The sequence below is a fragment of the Phyllobates terribilis genome, unplaced genomic scaffold (genome assembly GCF_046119375.1).
Source record: "Phyllobates terribilis strain yellow unplaced genomic scaffold, ASM4611937v1 Scaffold_10__3_contigs__length_209671492, whole genome shotgun sequence".
In the NCBI taxonomy this organism is placed as follows: Eukaryota; Metazoa; Chordata; class Amphibia; order Anura; family Dendrobatidae; genus Phyllobates; species Phyllobates terribilis.
In genome coordinates this window covers 108,786,244-108,804,394 of record NW_027362770.1, presented here as the reverse complement: position 1 = coordinate 108,804,394, position 18,151 = coordinate 108,786,244, and the positions used below count along the sequence as shown (strand labels likewise).

The 18,151-nt window shown below is 40.7% G+C and overlaps 1 protein-coding gene across 3 annotated transcripts in view; it reads left to right on the top strand.

Annotated features, from left to right (window-relative positions):
- The window catches only part of ARAP3 (ArfGAP with RhoGAP domain, ankyrin repeat and PH domain 3), a 210,975-nt gene that overhangs the window by 85,569 nt on the left and 107,255 nt on the right, over nucleotides 1-18,151 (top strand). For all 3 annotated transcript variants that reach the window (XM_073649737.1, XM_073649735.1, XM_073649736.1), the window contains exon 2: nucleotides 12,652-13,698. In XM_073649737.1, the coding sequence (XP_073505838.1) occupies nucleotides 12,728-13,698 (971 nt within the window). In that variant the 5' untranslated portion in view covers nucleotides 12,652-12,727. The remainder of the gene's footprint in view (nucleotides 1-12,651; nucleotides 13,699-18,151) is intronic.

Genomic DNA, 18,151 nt, shown 5'->3' with positions numbered 1-18,151 from the left:
TGCGTATTTTGTGCCTTGGTTGGGTTTTTGGAAAATAGAGCATGTCACTTCTTTCAGTGTTTTTTCGCGTTTTTTCACCTATAGGAAGTAATGAGTGGTGAAAAAAACGCTGAAAAAACGCACCAAAATTTGCATCACCGTTTTTGATGGCAAAATAGAATGGGGTTCTTTTTTTTTCACAGAACTTTATGCACATGCCTAAATAGAGACAGAAGGACAGTGAAAAAAATGCTGAAAAAACACATAAAAAAATGCAGCAAAACCCGCATTTTTGACGCAGCTGATTTCCTGCCAGAGTTGGGTTTTGCTGCAGATTTGTGACGCTGAAAAACCCAACATGTGTGAACATAGCCTTAATCTGACACCAGGTTTACGTTTCCTAATTTGAGAGCGGCTGAAAATAAGGGCTGAGACCCTGATTGCAGTTCTGGGTCACTTACTGGGTTTCTTACTGTAGTTCTGATCAATTTTTTTAATTGTTCTCTCCATGATGAGCTTTGACAGGCCTTCTGTCTACTCTGTGCCCAGGCAGTACTGTGTCAATCAACAATGTGGGCAAGACTAACTAGAGCTCTGGTTGACCTCTGTACGTTATGACTGCACTGTGCATAGGCAAAAAGCTGTCAAGCAATTGCATGGGGCAGGGTTAGCCATAGCCCATAAATATATAATCATTGAGATACATAAAAAAGCCTAGTAAGCGACCCAGCTTTAGAGTTAGCGTCTCTGCCCCTACCTTTAGTGACAGGCTCTTTGGACCTTGTGTAGGTAGTATATGGTGGTATTATTTCGACACTGTATGTAGTTATTGGGTGGGTTCTCTAGTGGTGATATATGAACACTGTATAGTAATATTCTTTTTGCATTATACATTCTCCAAATCTCCAAAATAATTAGGAAACAGCTGAGACATTGATTTAAAAAAAAAGACCATATCCCGACCCGAACGTTCAGGTCAGGAGACGCCATTGCGGTCAGTCCGTGTATGGACCATATTTCACGAACATCTGTATGAGGCTTTAAAGGGAACCTATCACCTCTGAAAATGATATTTTCCTGCAGCTATAAAGTTAATATATAGGTCAGTAGCGTTCCAGTGCTGCCCAGCCACTAGAGATGAGCGGTGTTCGACTAGAACTGTTCGCCAATCTCAAATTCGAGCTGTTTTGGGCGGTGTTCGAGTTGTTCGACGAACCCGAACGATTTGCAAAAAAATCGGCTGTTCGAGGTTATGTTCGATAACTGTTTGTGCACCAAAAGCGTGTCCTGCATGTCTGGCGCTATTTAGAGCACCAATCATGCAGGGATTGTCTGCCACTCACTGTAATGCCACAGCCATGGTGGTTGTGGCATTACAGTGATTGCCCAAATCGATGGGAACAGTGCCAACAGTGAAACATGAAAAGCCGGCAATTCAGCAGCGGCATACACCGGTACCCGACAATTTAGAACCGAAAGAATAGAGCTTCACACATAGATTAGATAGATAGAAACATGTCAGTCACATATATATGAAGTACAGTGACAGTGCTGCTTACTGTACTTGTCATTTACTGCAAAGGATTTATCAAAAAAAATAATAGTGTTTTCATGCACCGTCTCTTTAAAAAAGCCGGCCGGCAATTCAGCAGCGGTACCCGACAATTTAGAATAGAAAGAATAGAGAATCACACATAGATTAGATAGATAGAAACATGTCAGTCACATATATATGAAGTACAGTGATAGTGTTGGTTACTGTACTTGTCATTTAGTATTAAAATAAAGGATTTATTATTAAAAAAAATTGGCGTGGGGTTCCCCTTAATTTTAGGCTCTAGCGGAGGTTAAGCAGACGGCTGGGGCAGATGTTTGAAGCCTGGGAAGGGGGTAATACCCACGGAGCTTCCCAGGCTACTAATATCAGCCCCCAGCTGAATACATAGCCTTTACTAGCTATTAAAATGGGGGACCCCCCCAAAAAAAATGACGTGGGGTCCCCCCTAATTTAATAGCTAGCAAAGGCTAGGCAGACAGCTGGGGGCTGATATTAATAGCCCAGGAAGGGAGCCATGAATATTGGCCCCCTCCCAGGCTAGAAACACCAGCCGTCAGCCGCCCCAGAAATGGCGCATTCATAGGATGCGCCAATTCTGGCACTTAGCCTCGCTCTTCCACGCTGCCCTGGTGCGGTGGCAGGGGGTAATAGGGTTGGGGTTGATGTCAGCTTATAATGCCAGCTGACATCAAGCCCAGGTTAGTAATGGAGAGGCGTCTATAAGACACCCCCATTACTAACCCCATAGTCAAAGTTAAAAAAAACACAAACACCCAGAATAAAGTCCTTTAATTGAAATAAAGACACAATCCTTTATTGTTCTAAATTAAACCATACTTACCATCACGCCCATTTCAGCTGAAGCCAACGATCTCCTGCAATAAAAGAAAAATAATAAAGCAACCTCATCCTTACCTTTCCATGGTTCCCACGACAGCTTCAGCTCTGCTACATCGAGATGACAGGCTGGATGTATCTTTCTGTTCTAAATTGTCGGGTACCGCTACTGAATTGCCGGCCGGCTTTTTTAAAGAGACAGTGCATGAAAACACTATTATTTTTTTAAATAAATCCTTTACACTAAATGACAAGTACAGTAAGCAACACTATCACTGTACTTATTATATATGTGACTGACATGTTTCTATCTATCTAATCTATGTGTGAAGCTCTATTCTTTCTGTTCTAAATTGTCGGGTACAGATGCTGAATTGCCGGCCGGCTTTTTTAAAGAGACGGTGCATGAAAACACTAATATTTTTTTTAATAAATCCTTTACACTAAATGACAAGTGCAGTAACCAACACTGTCACTGTGCTTCTTATATGTGTGACTGACATGTTTCTATCTATCTAATCTATGTGTGATGCTCTATTCCTTCTTGTCTAAATTGTCGGGTACCGGTGTATGCCGCTGCTGAATTTGCCGGCCGGCTTTTTTAAAGAGAGTGTCTTCTGAGCAGTTTGTCAGCTTTTGGACACCTTTGCAGGTGTTTTCTATGTGTTTCTATGTGTTTTTGTTTGCCTGCCATTGGTTTTAACGGTGTTCGACGGTGTTCTAAGGTGTTCGACGAACAGTTCGACGAACAGTTCCTCGAACATCCCGGTGTTCGACGAACCGAACCGAACCCGAACACTACGGGGGTGGCTCAACACTACCAGCCACCTTACTGCGGCAACCGGAAGAAAATTAAAGGGGTATTCCCATCTCCAAGATCCTATCCCAATATGTAGTAGGTGTAATAATAGTAATATTAGCAAATATCTCCAATTAGAAATGTAGTACAGTTCTTCTGATTTGCTATGTCTCTTTCCTCATGGGCAGGCAATACAGGACCTTAGGTATCCATGGTTACGACCACTAGCAATTAGCTAACTGACTTTATCAGTGGATGGAACCATGGATACCTAAGGTCCTGCAATGCCTGCAAATGAGGAAAGAGAGATAGCGAAAAAAATATACTACATTTCTAATTGGAGGTATTTGCTAATATTATTATTATTACACCTACTACATATTGGGATAGGATCTTGGAGATGGGAATACCCCTTTAACTTATTTCCTCCTGTGATTCAGTCATGGGAGCAGACACAGTCATTGCTCACAGTATTGTAATCACACCCCATATTGCTGCACTGCCGAGCCAGCTGTCAATCAAAGTGCCGAGGCATGGCCAAAGCTGCAGCTCACAGTAGTCAGCAGTGCTGTGAGCAGTGACTGAAGCCGCCCCATGCACGCACCCATGGTTGAAAGCCGGCAGCTCCTGGTAGGAAATAATAGCCGACAAATGCTATTTGTAATGCTATTTAACTGCAGATTAACCCAGTATTTGCAAGTGAATAGCATTTTCCAAGGTGACTGGTTCCCTTTAGTCTTGGCATCAAAACATTACTTTTATTCAAAAATTTAGCTAAAATAACATTAGTACTAACAAGAAATAGTAGCAAAATGGTTAATTCACCTTCAATGGACCTGGTGACTACTAAGAATGTGTAAAGCCTAGTCTGTCCCTATGATATCCCTATACTAAGTTGTTGTTTCTAGGGGTCTGAGAACAAAAACCATCATTAGGAGTAGAGGCGTCTAGCTTCTCAGACTGATCTGTAAGGCCCCCAATCCTGAATTCCAAAACTGACAAAATCATATACAGTTGTGCTCAAAAGTTTACATACCCGGCAGAATTTTTCCTTTCTTGGCTTTGTTTCAGAGAATATCAATGATACAAAAACCCTTTTTCTCCACTCATGGTAATTGGTTGGGTGAAGCCATTTATTGTCAAACTACTGTGTTTTCTCTTTTTAAATCTTAATGACAACCAAAAACTTCCAAATGACCCTGATCAATAGTTCACATACCCCAGTTCTTAATACCGTGTATTGCCCCCTCTAACATCAATGACAGCTTGAAGTCTTTTGTGGTAGTTGTCGATGAGGTTCTTTAATTTCTCAGATGGTAAAGCTGCCCATTCTTCTTGGCAAAAAGCCTCCAGTTCCTGTAAATTCCTGGGCTGTCTAGCATGAACTGCGCGCTTGAGATCTCCCCAGAGTGGCTTAATGATATTGAGGTCAGGAGACTGAGATGGCCACTCCAGAACCTTCACTTTGTTCTGCTGTAGCCAGCTGGACTTGCCCTGCGTGCCTCCCGACGCGTTTCTCCTAATAGGTCATCAGGGGAGGACATATGAACACATTGTATAGAATCAAGGCTAAATGTCCCCTGCCCACCCAGCTATTTGTCAGAGTAGTCTGGCCACACTAGGGGCCAATCCTAATGACCATAGGGTCTAATAGGGTTAATGCTCCCATCCCTGAGTGTAAATGTTGGCATTGTCTTCTATTTTCTCACCTGGCTGCTATATAGGTTGTTATAAACACAAGATTGCATAATCCATCCGGACTGTACAGAATGCCTAGGTTGGTGGTTTGGTTATAACATACAGTATGCAAGGGGATGCTAGTTTTGATTTTACAGTGTACTGTGCACTTTATATTCTAGACTTTTAGATTTTACAGATGACATTTTTAGATCCGTGGTTGGGATTTTGAAACTGTAAAAATTTTGAGTAAATGTAATTTTTTTTTATTTGTTTGACCTGGACCTGAGTAAGAAAAGATTCATCCAGAACTCATCCCAAGGTTCAATAAAAAAAAAAGATTAATTAAAAATCGATGGTACAAAAATGTAAAAAAATACATGTTTGTAACCTGTTACGTGTTTCAAATCATAGTCCATGGGTTCTTAAAGGGAATCCGTCTTGTGAAAAAAACGCTATCAACCTGCAGATTTGGGGTTAATCTGCAAGTCAGTAGCGTTCTGAACCTGCCCAGCGCTGGCACTTAGACCCCCGCTGTCGTAGGTTTACTTCGACTGAGTGGAGTCAGAAGACCGCAGCGTCTGAGTTCACATTCTCCTGCATCCTCCCTCATATTAAATAGTGCTGGTTTCTTTCAGCAGTGCAGGATTTAAACTGCTCAGTTCTGAGTCTCCGAAGCTTCCTTCAGGAAGTTCTTAGCTGTGCAGCATCAGCCACTCTCCCCTCCTATGTAATCTTTGCTCTGGCTATCTGGGATTGCCAGTGTTAAATTGTGTACTGCCTGGTGAGGAGTGGAGGATTCAGTGTTTGGTAGAGGCCTACCTGCTCGTATTCAGTCATAGGGGTGTGATTCTCTCATTCAGTCATGGGCGGCGTCACATTCAGTCACTGCTGACGCTGCCCATGTTCTTGAATACTGGTCCTGGCAAGCGCTATTATTGTGGCCTGCATTCACATTTGTACATGTGTGGCTGCAGGTCCCGCGCCTGCACAGTGAGGCTTTGTGTTTACCAGCTATGTTCACCCTCGTGCGCAGTGAGGCTGTGTAGTTCGCAGCTTCACTGCGCACGCACGGGGAACAGATCGTCATAGCGCATTTTTTTAATTAAAAAAAGCTTGTTAGTGATGCACACTGCATCAGTAACAAAGCAATGGGGGCAGTGTTGATAGTAGATAGGACGTGACAGGTTCACTTTAAGGAGAGTTGTTCTGTGACTGTTGCATGGTGTTTTAGCTGTGTGCATGGTCCCATCCTCTTCTATTTTTGTTTGTCTTCCTAATCCCTTCGGTTTTTCCCGCTGTTGTCTGTGAGTGCATAGTTTGTGTGTTTGGTATTTTCATTTTATCCTTATACGTCCTCTCTTGTTTGTCTGGTTGATGTATTTACATACACTATTCCTCCCCACTTCCCTGGGTGGCGGAAGGGACAGATAAGGGCTGATTCAGGAGTACAGTAAGGTACGTGGCCCCAGCATCTTAACCATCAGAAGTATCCTGGGGAGCAGGGTTAGCTAGGGCACCCCTAGTGTTAGGGACAGGGTAGGAGCCCCTGGTGGTCCCAGGTTGTGTCAGACAACGGCATCATGACACCTGTTGCCAGGAAGAAATGAACTTAATTCCTACTGGTAGCGTTCCGGCTTCAGTTTTAGGGGCGGTGCAGGTGTGGGTTCAGTCACCGCTCTGTGTATATAGAGCGGCGGCTGTAATGGCACCTGCGGCTCTGACTGACAGCACTTCAGCATTCGAGCCGCCTGCAGATTACCCCATATCTGCAGGTTAATAGCTTTTTTTCCCATGCCTCGATCCCTTTAATCATAACTGGAAAAACCCATGGGTTTGAGCGCTGGATACATATTTTTTATACTCAGAATGCAGTTCTAGATGGTATTGATAATGCAGCCTGTAGTCCCAGATCAGTGTAAGGCCACGATCACACGTTCAGTATTTATAAGCCAAAACCAGAAATTGGTGATAAATACAGAAGTGGGGGAAAGCTAGGGATGGGAAGGGAGGGAGAGTGGAGGAGGAGGGGACAAGGGAGGGGAAGGGAGGTGGATGGGAGGGGGAAGGGAAGTGGATGGAAGGGGCGGGGGAGGGGAGTAGGGGGAAGAGAAGGGACGAGAGGGGAAAGGAGGAAAGGAGGGGGAAGAAAAGGTGTGGGGAGGAAAGGAGGTGGGAAGAGAAGGGATGGGGAGGAGGAGGGAGGGATGAGGGGAAGGGAGGGCGGAAGGAGGAGGAGGGGATGGAGGAGGAGGGGAAGGTGTAGGGAGGTGGAGGAGGGGAAGGCGATGGAAGGGGGAGGGACTGGACTCAAAAGACACCAGAGAGCAGAGCTAACCCAGCAGGACAAGAGGGGAGCTGTGATAATTGCCCTGTGTGGTGCCCATTGCCCAGCACACTCCAAGTAACCTCTGCCACTGGTTATCAGCTGCCCAACTCAGCTTTTGTTGTGCTGAGATAAGGGGGAGGGTGGAATTTAACAGATGATATATTGACCATAGCAGATGTGAGTGTATATATTGTCCTAAGTGTATGAGCATGTGTGTGTATTTTCCTATGTATTTTCCTGTGTATGAGCGCATGTGTATTTTACTGTGTGTATTTTTCTATGCATAACAGAAAAGATTGGATGATTGCAGCTTCAAGTCTCCTAAGGGGACTAACAAATATAGCAAGCATAAAGTGAAAAATCGTAAAAATCTGAAAATAAATAAATAATTATAAAAGTTAAAATCACCCCCCTTTTTGCCCTTTAAAAATAAAGGAATTAAAAAAAACAAACATATTTGGTATCACTGCAGTCGTCAAAGTCCGATCTACCAAAATGTAAAATAAATTAATCCGATTGCTAAACAGTGTAACAAGAATAAAAAATAGAAATACAAGAATTATGATTTTTTGGTCTCTGCAGCATTGTATCTACCCCAAAATGGTATCAGTAGAAACATCAGCTCAGGGCACAAAAAATAAGCCCCATATCCCAAAAATTTAAAATTTTATGGGTCTTGGAGTATGGCATTGGCGACACACAAACAAACATTTTTTTAATTTCCAAATTTCAAGTTTTTTTTTTTCACCACTTTAAAAAAAAAAAAAAAAAAAAAAATTTTATTGCCAGGTCAGTTTTACCGTATTGTGAACATGGTAAATTTTTTTAAAAAAACCAAACAATTGTGAAATTGCATTTTTTTTGCTATTTCAACGCACTTGGAATTTTTTTCCCCATTTTATAGTACACTATGTGGTAGAATAAATAATGTCATTTAAAAGTACAATCTCGTCCTGCAAATAAAACAAGCCTTCATACAGCTATGTGGATGTAAAAATCTAATAGTTATGGGAGAAAAAAAAAACGAAAATGAAAAATAGCCCGGTCATGAAGGGGTTAAAGGGAATACATCACGAGGATTTTATCTCTCAAACTAATTAATTTTCTGAGATCCAGTTGAAATCTTGTTTCAGTGACCTGCCTCACGTGACTGAGATTTCTGACCAGCGCTATCAGTGCCTGAAGCGGACCATGCGCAATAAGGTCCTCATGACGTCCTCATGATGCACTGGCAAAACATCTCAGTAGGGTAAGTAGGGCAGTGAAACCCCTTACCGACATATTATGTACTAATACATCACATGCCAGCTCCCTTACTTTGAATCGGGCTCGCAAGCTGAGCCTGCATCTTTCCTGGCAGATGATGGCTGTGATATTCAGCCATCATCTGCCTCTAACAGCAGCGGTTGGACCGGAGCTGCGCCCCTGACTGTTAACCTGTTAAATGCCACTATCAATCTGTGACGGTGGCATTTACAGCATGCAGGCAGGGGCGCATCATTTTATGTACCCTTGGCGCGCCTTTGACGTGATTGCGTGGCACCGATGGGTAGTCATGATGGCTGGGGGTCTGCTGAAGGCCCCCGTGTCTGTCATAACAGTACGCCTGTCATTGGAGTACATAGCAGACCGTGATTTTTACTGTTGTATTGCTGTGTATAGTACAAGTGATTGGATCATCACAGGTTCAAGTCCCCGGGGGGGAAAGAACAAATACAGTAGAACGTGAAAAAAAGTGTTTTTAAATTATATGAAAAAATAAAAAAATATAAAAGTTCAAATTACTCCCTTTTTCCAACATTAAAAATAAAGTCTGATCTATCAAAATATAAAATAAATTGACCTGATAGGTAAATGGCGCAAAAAAATAAATAAATCTAAAATGCCATAATTACCTTTTTTTGGCCGCCGCATCACTGCAATAAAATGTAATAACTGACGATCAAAACATTGTATCTCTAAGTAATCTTTCTGACTTGGAGAATTATATTACCAGGTCAGTTTTACTGCCTAGCGGAAATGGTAAAAAAATAAATAAAAGCAATTGCAGAAGTTCTCTTTTTCCTCTATTTTGCCGTACTTTAAATGTTTTTTCCTACTTTCCAGTACATCACATGTTATAATAAACATTTTATTATTCAAAAGTACAACTCATCCCACAAAAACCAAGCCCTAATATGCCTATGTGCACAAAAAAGTTAGCTTGAAAGAAAAGGAGGAAAAAACGAAAGCGCAAAAACAGAAATCGCCCTGTCAGGAAGGGGTTAAATGTGTTGGAGAAGAGGACCGGGACATTATTACATATAGGGGCCCTGGAAACTGGAAATTATGGGGCCGTGACCAGTGCCATTAGTACAGGATGGGGCCCAGGACAAAGGATATTAAAGACCATGAAGAGTTATAGGTTTGTGCTACTACTGTTGTACTGATGACCTATCCATAGGATAGGTCAATAATATTAGATCGGTGAGGCTCTGACATCCTGAACCCTCACAGATCAGCAGTACTCAGTGCTGGCGATGGCCACATGTCTGCAGTTGCGGAGATGAACAGCAAAACTCTGTCAAGTGTGTAGTGGCCGCTGCAGAGTACTGCAGATTCACTCCTATTCATTTGAACATTTAACATCCATCTGCTGCTGGCACTGAGAATTGTGGATCACTGGGGATGACAGGTGTCTGTGCCAATTTTACATTGATTACTTATCCCGATGACTGTGCACGTATTTTCGGTCCGAGTGCAATCCGGAAAAAACATCAAATCGCACTAGGACCAAGGTTATTCTATAAGGCCGTGCACATGTCCAGTTTTTCCCCACAAATGTCCAAAATATCTCCCAGAATATCGCAACATGCCCAAGTTGATTTCAATTATAGGATTGCACTCAGCCATACTATCTGTATGTGCCAGAAAGAGGAAGCTACCACTGGTAGCCACCAGATTTCTGAGCAGGCACGTGGTTAAAATCCCTCAAGTGACTGCTCAAGGCTTGCAGCAAGATTTGGTGGCAGAAGGTACTAAGGTTTCAGTTTTCAAGGTAAGGCACATAGTAAACACTGAAGTTCTCCCTGTCTTAACTCCAAAATGTTCACCCCTACTGACCCAAAAGCATAAGAGAAGTCAGTTCTAAAATGCACAAAATCCTATAAATAAGCCACAGAAGGGTTGGGATTCTGTTTTGTGGATGGATACAAATTATTTCAACTTTTTGGGCTAATAGATTAGCGGTATATCTGAAGGAGGAAGAATTAAGCATTAATTAAAAAGAACACCCTTCCTACAATGAAGCATGACAGTGGCTTAGTGATACTTGAAGGCTGCTTTGCTTCCTATGGCACTGCTAACTTTCAGTGTATGAAGGACAAGATGGATTCAGTCAAGTGTCAGGAAACTCTAAGAGAAAATATACCTTCTGTGAGGAAGATGAATGTAGGGCATTACTGGACCTTCCAACAGGAAAATGATCCCAAGCATACCTCAAGGTCTTCCAAGGCTTGGTTTCAGAAGAATTCTTGGAATGACCATTACACTTGAACTCCATAGAAAATGTTTGATGGAATTTGAAAAGGTGTTGCAAATTCAAGAATATCAGTGAGCTGGAGGCCATTGTCAATGAGGAATAGGCTAAAATTTCACAGAAGCGCTTCCAGAAACTGGTGTCTGGCTTTGTATCTTCTAAATACTAAAATATGCGTGTTATGAAGTGATTGAAAAATTCTAAGGCTGTGTGCCCACGATGCGGATTTAATGCGTTTCCGCGGCAGCATTTCCGCTGCGGAAACGCATTAAAATAGCTTGTTAAGAGGTCTGCCATGTTTCCCAATGATAATCCGCATGTGCGAAATCGCGCCCATTGACTTGCATTGAACCGCATAATATCCGCATGTATACATGCGGATGTTATGCAGTTCAATGCGCGGATGGTACCCGGGTCTAGAAAAGAGGAGACTCTCCTCCAACCGAGGTACCATGCTACCTGCTAGTAAAAAGAGCATAAAGTAAAAAATAAAAAAAAAATATTCATAGACACCTCTCCGGTGACCCCGTCCTCTCTCCTCAGCGTCCCGTGGTGTACTGGCAGGACCTGCGGTGACGTCATTTAGTCAGCTGATGGTCACATGACCGCTGACGTCAGCGGTCAGGTGATGGTCGCGTGACCAGCAGCTGACTAAATGACGTCACCGCAGGTCCTGCCAGTACACCACGGGACACCGAGGAGAGAGGATGCGGCCAGCAGGAGCCCGGGGACCGCCAGAGAGGTGAATATAAGGTTTTTTTATTTCTTTTTACTTTTTTAATTCTTTTCTTTACTTTAGATGCAGTATTTGAAGCAGAAATCTCATAAGTTGGTCACAGAATATAAATCTATGCCACTTGCATGGATTTATATTGTGTGACAAACTTGTCAAGCCCTTTTCCAAGTGATGCTAAAATCACTTGGAAAAACGCTTGAAAAAAGCGCTGAAAAAACGCATGTAAAATCCACATGCGTTTTTTTCTGCCAAGGAGATGCAGAAATGCTCAGGAAATTTCTGCTTCAAATCTGCATCGTGGGCACATAGCCTTACGGTATTTTAGTTGTGTTGAGTTAGTTAAATTGTTTTTATTTGATTGGTTTATTAACAGCAGAAAGTGTGTGCTTTTTGATAATAAACCTAATTTGCAATGGGGGTTGAATACAATTGATTGCAACAGTACAATCCAGTAATGTGTTATACAGATTTAGTTAAATTATTGTGGCAATTAGAATACAACAGTCTGAGTGAACAGCTTCCCCCTGATGAATCTGCCCCGAGCAGCGAAACGCATGGGATCGAGTGAACAACTTCCCCCTGATGAATCTGCCCCGAGCAGCGAAACGCATGGGATCGTCTTGCTGACATCTTAATTGCTGTTTGATCTCATGTTATGGGTTCAGTGTACTTTATACCAGTGGATATCCCTTTGTGATTGATATTAGGGTAGTACCAGCTTATTATTTGTCTTATATCATTATATATTTGCTTGTGAAAGTCACTAGGGAATTATCTATCTTAGTATTTCACGTCTTTAGGCTCTTGCACTTTATGTATTGGCTTACATTGTATTTGACTTGATATACACACCTAACTTTTTTTTATTAAATTTATAACAACTTAGTATTGATACTACCATTGGTTATTATTAATTTGGTTGTTTAATTTCTAATATACTTATATATGTGCAGTTATTTTGGAGAATATTATTTATGTACTCATATCGTGTCAGTGATGTAGCTTGTTTTTAGTCTTTTTCTTTAATAAACTATCCATACATCTTCTAGGTGTGCACATCACCGTGTGTATTGTCTCTTCTTTTGTTTTTTTTTGCTTTATTATATTTTATTAATAATGTAGCACCATTGGTTATTTTTGTATATACTATAGGAAGGGCATTTTTTGGGGGCAATAGATTTATAACAGTCTGAGTTTGATTCTTCTTTTTTCTTTCTAGATTCCTCCCGGTGACTTTGTGAAAATGCTCAGTTGGCACTTTATCTGGTAAAAGCTGATTCTTGGCCAGTTTGGCCATGATGTCCACTGCTGATGAAGAGTCGGATATTGCAGACTGGCTCTGTGCCATCCATTTGGAGAGATACCAGGATAGCTTCAGGAAGCATGGCTACCACAGAGTTAGAGATATTCTCTCAGTTGACAATGAGGTCCTTCAACAAATTGGTGTCGGTGCCACCGGTCACAGGAAGAGAATAATTAGTCGATTGAGAAACAATTCTGGTGACTCAAACTTGCTTTCCTTTTCAAGTTCCATTGAGAAAACGGAGTCTCTTGAATTTCCAAGTAGAGATGAAAAAGATAGCAGCGTTGGTAATGAAAACCACACCGATGGAAAAATGGAACCAATGGTCAGGCCAGTGCCAAAACCAAGAACTGTGTTCAATAAAAGTGGTACGACGATGACTAAGGAGTTTGTAGGAGCTATAATGTCCACTACCACTGCCACCACCACATCATCATCTGCTTGTGTAGAACATAATTCAGTCACAACTAAAAAGGCTTCTTCTCGTCAGGAAACAACTGTTCCAAGAGGAAGCAGCTTGGAATCTGAGAGCTGTAATTCATGTCCAGAGCTGAAGCCAGGAGGGGTGGGGATGGAGGCTGGACCTTCTAAGTATACTTCCGCTGGGGTTGGGAAACCATTTCATCCCATTCCTTTTCTCCCTATGCGTCAGAACAAAGAAACTTCACAGACTGGCTCATCTTACCAGCAGTACAAGGTCCAGATGGAAGCGGATACCATACAGTGTTCTCCTTTATCGATTTTACCTTCCTTTGCTGGAAGTACAGAGGAAGTCACGTCCTTTTCAACCAGTCCTCCATCTCCACAGGAAACACTAACAATGATATCCAATGAAATCTACTCTGGGTTTGGTCCTAGGACTGACTCTCTCAGCTGTGCTACAGATATTAAAGCACCACAAATATATTTAAATCCCCCTGACATGATTAAGCAAGAAACGACGTCAACACCAGAGAGTATCAAGTAAGTACAATTTTCTTAACTATTCTATGTAAACTTTTCAAAGCAACGTAAAATTTCTAAAAAAAACCAAAAAACTTTATAGTATAAAGTTATAGAATTCAAATGTTATTTTTACATTAGCAAATGCAATTAAAATGTAATACTGTTTATGTGTCAAAATGTGATTTTTTAGTTTTTTATATTTAATCATATTTAATTTGACAAATGTGTGTATCCCATGTTATGAGTTATATTGGTATGCATATATACATTATATAGTATGTATATATTATTTTTACACTGTAAATAAGGTACGCTGCAGGTGCTATTGAATAGAGTGAGAAATTATAAAAATCACAAAAATAATGTGCAATTAAGAGGGGAAAACTAACAAGGGGATCTTTAAATTAACCCTATTTCAATTCTAGTTTTATATCTGATACATTAATATTCCTAAGGAACAATACAGTATAATACATTTTCTGCTGTAAAAAGCAATCCTGATATTGTATTTTATTTACCTTTTTTTATTTTATATACTGTAGGGTAGGATAGGAGAAGGTTAATATGTTAAGTCCATATAGGTTTTTTTGTTGGGAACATTGGGTTCCTACAGATAAGTATACAGAGGGAGCCAACCATGGAAGTCTAAGATAGTTTCCTGGAGCCAATGGTTAAGGAAAGGGTGGAGATTACTTTACAGCTGGAAACAGACAATTGAAGGAAGTCTTGACCTTGCTGAAATTATAATAATGACTTTACATAACTTGTTAAAGGCACTAGCTACACCCAAGCAATGCATGCTTTGAGGAGATCGATGCTTATAATTTTCTCATGAAAATAAGAATTTGATTTTTCTATACCTTCTACGCCATTGCATGCATGGATAATAGGCACTGCTGCGGCAAAAGGAGGGTGGATGCATATTGTTACTTCATCGTGCCTAGCATTTAAAGCTGATTAGTGGCTGCTTCATTTAGATCACCACGGATGAGGAATTCAACTCTAAAACCAGTCCAAATGAGGAACACGCCGTCACCAACTCCAGGAAGCATACGAGATGGTGCTTGTCCAAGGCCAGCTCCTGTAGGAATTTCTGCTTCTCCGACTACTTCACGATTGAAGACAACTGCCCCAGGGAGACAACTGCCTTTTGGTAATCAAACCCAACAACTTCCAAACCATAAAAGGAGTACAGTACCTATTACATTTTCTACTGCTTCATTAAGACCAAATCCTGTAGGAGATTCTGGGTCACCAAGACTTCCAAGAACACAACAGATTGCTTTCCCTCGACCTCCACCAATTGGACATTCTGCATCTCCAATGTTGCCTCGCATGAGAAATTCTCCTCCACAAAGGACAGAGAGCCCACAGAATGATGATATTTCTTTACCACCATTAACTAATCCTACATCTTCCAAACATGTGAAAAAGAAGCAGTCTGCAGTGCGACAAGAGGTAACAGGAAAAACATCGTTACAAAGACAACAATCTATCTTAAAGAACACATCACGTCCTGCGCAAGTCGTTAGAAAAAATTCCTCAGGATCTCCATCTGGGGCGAATTATATTTTACAAAGGCCAACCCCAGTGGGGAATGCTGGTTCTTCCAACACAGCATCCAATAGTGCTCCATCTCAGAAATCATTTTTATTGAGGTACGCAACTCCACCAAAGCCTACAGTACTAAAAAGTGTTCTAGGAGCAAATTTGGGTCCACACAAACCTGTCTTTCATACACAATCACATGTAACAGAGCCTGAATCTGTGAAAAGTGTTGTCACGCCTACCAACCATATGTCAAAGAGACCCACAACTATAGGAATTTCTCCATCTTCAACTCTTAAAAAGTCATTTACTAAGAGACCCGCTCTAAATATCCCATCACCAAAAACAGCAGTGAGCAGCTTGCCTAAATTGAAGCCTAAAGAATCAAAACTAGAAGAACTTAATGTATCACATCAGGGATCCTATGAAACTGTTGCTGTACCAAAAGCTAAGCCAGATGGATTGATGCCAAGGACAAAATGTATAGTGAGTTTGGCCACACAAAAAGTAAAAGCTGCAAGAAATGATTCACCTCTCCTGCCAATAGAGACCGAACAATGTTCTGGTGATAGAACAAAAGTGAAGGGAAGCAAGTTCTCATTGAAGCAGAAACCAGCTGAAAAATATGGACTATCAATACAGAAATCTGCAGGAAGCGTGACTTTCCAGAGGCCAAAGCCAACAGGAAACACTAGTTCACAACCGCCTAAATGCAGGAATGTTGTGTCAAGTACAAAAAACTTACAGCCAAGTAGTGCTTTGCCAAGGCCACAAGGGAATGCCGAGGTAACAAAGCCTTCAAGTAATACTGGAATATCCCTATCAAAGGTGATCAAGAATATACCATCAGCAAGACCTAAACAAAAGGATGTAAAAGTGGCAAACATGACAAGACCACAACCAGTGGGAAATATAGCAACTAGCATTTCTAAATCAAAGAGCACAGTCTCATTAAACAATGGAAAGCTATCTGAAGGAATTGTTCGAACTCCACCGAAAAAAATAACCAGCAACCTTTTGCCAAGGTTACCATTCATGCAAAAGAAGTCTTCTGCTAAAATGTCTCTCCTGAAAACTTCATCTTCTAGAGCAGGAGAGAACAATTATTTAGTCTGTTCTCCAGGAAAAAAAATTCCCTCAACTATTCCAGGAGAGGAGAGTGATGGAACCGGCAATGGATTATTATCTTCTTCAATTGAGGAAAGCCTTGACTTGCATAAACCATATAGAGATTCTTGGGATGTGGACTTAACCGAAGAGTCCTTGGAAGCAGCTCTACGGGCAAGTGCCTCTACATTCAACCCAATTCAGGATGAACATCTAGTTCTTGTAAGACCAAGGTTATTGGGATCCCACTTAAGTGATTCATTTTTCGAGCAGCAATATCGAATTTCTAAGACAAATGATGGGTAGTGAATAAATATCCACTTTTTGGAACTGTACAGAAGACAGAAATATGCTATGTTCTTTCCTACCTGAAACATTGCGTCAGTTTGGCAGCTTCATATTGGTATCAATGCTTGATTTTTATATGTTGCATAATTTGGGATTTTTAAAGCTTCTATCGTTATTTCTGGATTTCTATTGGTTTTATATTACTGTACATAAAGGGCAAAATGGGCAAATGTCCTCCTGGGCAGTCGTAGTTGCATTGGGACTGTTCCATTTTGAAATGTTCTCCTTTGAAATTCTGTAGTTGTACCTGTTTTGGAATTGATGCAGATGTGGAGCTGAGTACATCTAACCTGGCCCAGGAAAAATTACAGCTGTAAATGCCCTTTGGGTTTCACTTGCACATAATATGCGTGTGAAAATCTAGAGATGTGAACTTCTCATTTTCCATATATTTTCTTTGTTTCTGGGGAAGCCCCATCTTTGGAAACACGTTAAAATATATTATGGTATGTAAAGTTAATAAGTAGCAACTTCCTTATACACTGTTGTCGGCATTGTTCCTTTTTGGAGTATTTTAATAATAAAATATAGGACTGTGAGGTTTGCCGTACCCCTTACATCAGCAAGCATAGCCTCCATAAAATAGTCTGTAGCAAAGGATCTATAGGGCAAATCACAACTAATGTACCGTAGTTTGCGGAAACCTCACGTGTAAGTGAGCAGGGTTCCTATTCTTTTAGTACAGGTGGATTTAGTAATCTGATGCTTTTCTTGAATATATTCTAAAATATGACTTTGTATCACTTATTTTTCTTCCACTACTGGATAGTGGAGAAACATGCTGTAGATTTTTTTTTTTTTTTCTAGTTTTCAACTATTTTATAACTTTTTACGATGAAATGAAATCTTTATTTTTGTATCTTTTTCTAAAAAAAAAATTGAAAACAAGGACATGTAATACATATATGTGTATATGATTTTTTATTTTTTTATTTTTGAGAGTATAATTTTAAAATGCTAATTCCTCTTTCTTGCACTTTCTTAATTGTTTTAATATACTGCACTTTGTAATATGTGCATGGCTTTGCTGTTTTGGTATTGGGCCATAGCTTTTAGGATGGAAATAGAATTTGCAGTTCTCAACACTTCTTGTTTTTGAATTATTATTTTTTTTCAGTTAAAGGGATAGTCATCTCATCAAGACAAACCCTTTTCATTAGGGAAAAAAGACATATAATACTACATTTCCCCTGCATTGGCCATATTGTCTATGGGGGTACCTGCTGTTATTGGGGGCAGGGTGTTTTTATTACAAGTTTTACTATTCAGTTGATGAGCTAAGAAATGGGCGGTTGTAGGCTATGTTCTCAAGTGGCATTTTTGCAGTGATTTTTTTTTCTTTTCTGCAGCCAAAACCTTCACTTTGGGCAGTAAAAATGCTATAAAAAGTGTAAAAATGTAGCAAGTTGCTGCATTTTTGGTGCTTTTTTTTGGTGAGGATTACATAGTTAATTACATGTTAATAAAA